Source organism: Gastrolobium bilobum, unplaced genomic scaffold, assembly GCF_033153095.1.
Source record: "Gastrolobium bilobum isolate Gb01-03AN ecotype WA unplaced genomic scaffold, APGP_CSIRO_Gbil_v1 utg4504, whole genome shotgun sequence".
NCBI lineage: Eukaryota > Viridiplantae > Streptophyta > Magnoliopsida > Fabales > Fabaceae > Gastrolobium > Gastrolobium bilobum.
Genome location: NW_026899275.1, coordinates 144,143 through 147,244, shown reverse-complemented (window position 1 = coordinate 147,244; position 3,102 = coordinate 144,143). Strand labels below are relative to the sequence as shown.

Sequence of the window (3,102 nt, the reverse complement as noted above, 5' to 3'; positions counted from 1 at the left end):
TGTCATATTTCCAATCTCAAAACTTTGAAGAAAGAAATCATTGTTTATATTTGGTACAAATTCTGTCAATAAATCTTCTAATCCTTAATAGTGTGTCTTCTAAAGTAAGAACATAAAAAGAAAAAGAAAAAACAAAGGAATGTTATCAATATCAAAGAGATTTTTATCTCTTCTGAAAAAAATGTTATATGCAGTTGTCAAGCCATTTCTGCTTTTGGATGATAGTGTCATCTGAATTGAGTGTTCTGATTGAATACAACATTCATAAGGTGCTCTTCATGCATGACAATACATCCTGCTGCATTGACTTTCAGTCATTTTCTGTTTTCATTTGCTCTATCTCTTCTATTCTCCTCAATACTACACTCATTTTAGGCCTTTTCTCTGGTGTCATATCTGTGCACTCTAGAGCTAACTCTGTTAGCTCCAACATTGCATCATGCCCTTCTTTTTCTGCTAATATTTCTAAATCAAGTATATCTGTGGACCAATCATTGTTCACCACTGTTCTTACCCAATCTGAAAGATCATTGGTTGTTTCTTCAATTTCCCCTAAGATTTGACCAGGAACTTTCCCAGTTATAATCTCTAGCATAACGATACCAAAGCAATATGCATCAGCTTTGTGAGTCAACTTCTTCCCTTTATCAAATTCTGGTGACTTCCTTATGGCTAGCTTCTCTGCTTCATTTTTAGCTTGGAGTAGAGGGAAGAAGCCATAATCAGTGAGCTTGGAATGGTAACCTTGGTTATCTTGATGGATTAGGACATTGGATGATTTGAGGTTTGCATGAGGGACCTTGTGAGAAGACAAAGAATGATGAAGGAAAGCAAGACCCTTTGCTATGTCTTTGATAATAGCCAGTCTTGTGGTCCAATCAAGAGGCTTTCTTCCAACTCCTCTATCCTCTAGTACAAGCAGATTATGAATGTTAGTGTGTTAGTTTAGTTATTTGTGTTTTCTTTAGGAATTGAGTGGGAATTTTAGGAAGGAAAGAATCAAACTAACCATGTAGGAGCTCAAACAAAGAGCCACCAGAGATGAGTTCATATATGATCAGCTTTTGTTCTTCTGAAAAATAAAAGGAGATAATTTCTACAAGATTTTCATGCTTCATCTGTCCTAATAATTGCATCTGCTGGAAAAATTCCTTCTTGCTCAATTCATTCATGTAGCTAAATCTCTTTGCTGCCACAACAGTACCAGTTTCAAGTGTTGCTTTGTATGTAATTCCTAAATTCCCTCTTCCTAGAACTTCTGCTGATGCCCTTAATAAATCATCCAAGTCAAAAACTGGAAATTTCTTGTTGGAAAATTCCAATTGGCCTAATCTTTCAGAATCTTCACTGCTCCTATAATACACCATCTTATTTGCCCATGCTCTAAAAACATACCCTATAAGAGAAATACAAAAAGTTAAAAAACATATAGAAATCCTGAATCAGTAACAGACAGCATTTTACTTTATGACATTCTACATTTATTAGACAAATGTTTTTTACATTTTTTTTCTTATAAAGTTTATAAAAATAACATTCTAATAAGTTGTTAAGAAAACCAATGGTTGGATTGACATGTGTAAGATATATCTTACCTGCTGAGTCATTTCTTCTTGCTTCTTTTCCACTTGCTCTTCTTTTAAAAAACAAGAAAGCAATAATGATCAGGAAAAGAAACAGTGCAGCTGCAGCAGAAATCAAAGCAATAATCCATACTTGAAGTTTGTTCTTATTTTTTTCCACTGCTGGGCATGGAGGAATAATAATTGGTGCTGGAGATGGGGCAGGAGGTTCAGCAGGACATAACTTATCCAATGGTTTCCCACAAAGATCTGAATTATTATCAAAGGAACTCTCTGGGAACCTTTGGAGCACAGAAGTCTCAGGAATAGGCCCTACAAGATGATTGTATGACACATTGAAACTAGCCAATGATGGTTGATCAAAGGGTGGGATTTGACCATCTAAGTAATTTTCTTGCAGCTCCAACACTTGTAGACTAGGAAGTTCAACATACTCCACAGGAATTGACCCTGAGAAATGATTAAATGAGAATAGGACTTGTTCCAAAAACACCAAATTTGTGAGGTTTGGCAGTGGCCCAAAAAGTGAGTTGTTTCTTAAGTCAAGTTGGCTCAAGAAAGTTATGTTTTGAAGGAATGTAGGGGGTAAACTTCCACTAAGGTTAATTCCTTGAAGGACAATAAGAACAACATGCCAATTGGAACATGTGATACCAAACCATCTACTTTGATTGTCTAAACAAGGAGGGCCTGTCCAATTCCCATGCAAATTGGCAGAAGAATTTAAAGAATCCCTTATGAGCAACAAAGCATCTCTTTCTTCTGGATTGAAATCAAAAATTTCACCACACAAGACCATGTTCCATGATAGAAGCAATAAGATCACATAGCAAAAGCTTATGTTAAAGACCAAGCTCATTATTATGGACAAAATTGCAGAAAGAAGCTTGACGTGGGTTTTGCAAACCAATCAAGTAGTGAGTGAGAATATCATACCCTCTTTCTCTATTGTTTTTAGAGTTTGACGAAGTTGACAAGGCAAAGTTGTGTCCATATGCCGATCATAGCGTGGGACAAGAGCTATCTAAACAATGATTTTTTTTTAATAATTTCTGTATGATTATATTATATTAATTAGTGACACAAGATGACAGCTTTCATATAGGATCCTGAATGATATTTTGTTCTCACTGCTATTTGATACAATTGAGTTGTTCATGAATAAGAAATGTGTTCGATGTTTCAAACAAAGTGACTTGGTGGGAAGCAAGGAAACTAATTTGGACCATTTTTCATGGTTGTTTATTGCTTATTTCAACTCTCATAAGCATATTTTCTTGGTGGTTGCCCAAATTTTATGCTTGGTGCTTTCGTAGAGTATCACGGTTGTTAAATCAATATAATATTTTTAGACATAGTTTTTGTTCTAGGCGAGTTAGTTTTTTTTTTTTTCCCTTATATTTATTTATTCATTTCCTCTATTTGTTTTTTTTTTTATTGATCTCAATTTATTCGAGATTCACATAATGGGTTCTACATATTCTGAAAAATATAAGCACAAATTCCAAATTGGAATTAT

The 3,102-nt window shown here is 34.7% G+C and overlaps 1 protein-coding gene across 1 annotated transcript; it reads right to left on the bottom strand.

The window, feature by feature from the left end:
- Window positions 1–310: 310 nt before the first annotated feature.
- LOC133289093 (probable leucine-rich repeat receptor-like protein kinase At1g68400) lies at window positions 311–2,442 on the bottom strand. The gene is made up of 3 exons (XM_061486957.1): window positions 1,596–2,442; window positions 1,010–1,396; window positions 311–909 (listed from the first exon to the last, which is right to left on the bottom strand). The coding sequence occupies exons 1-3, from the start codon at window positions 2,440–2,442 to the stop codon at window positions 311–313; spliced, it is 1,833 nt and encodes a 610-aa protein (XP_061342941.1).
- Window positions 2,443–3,102: the final 660 nt, after the last annotated feature.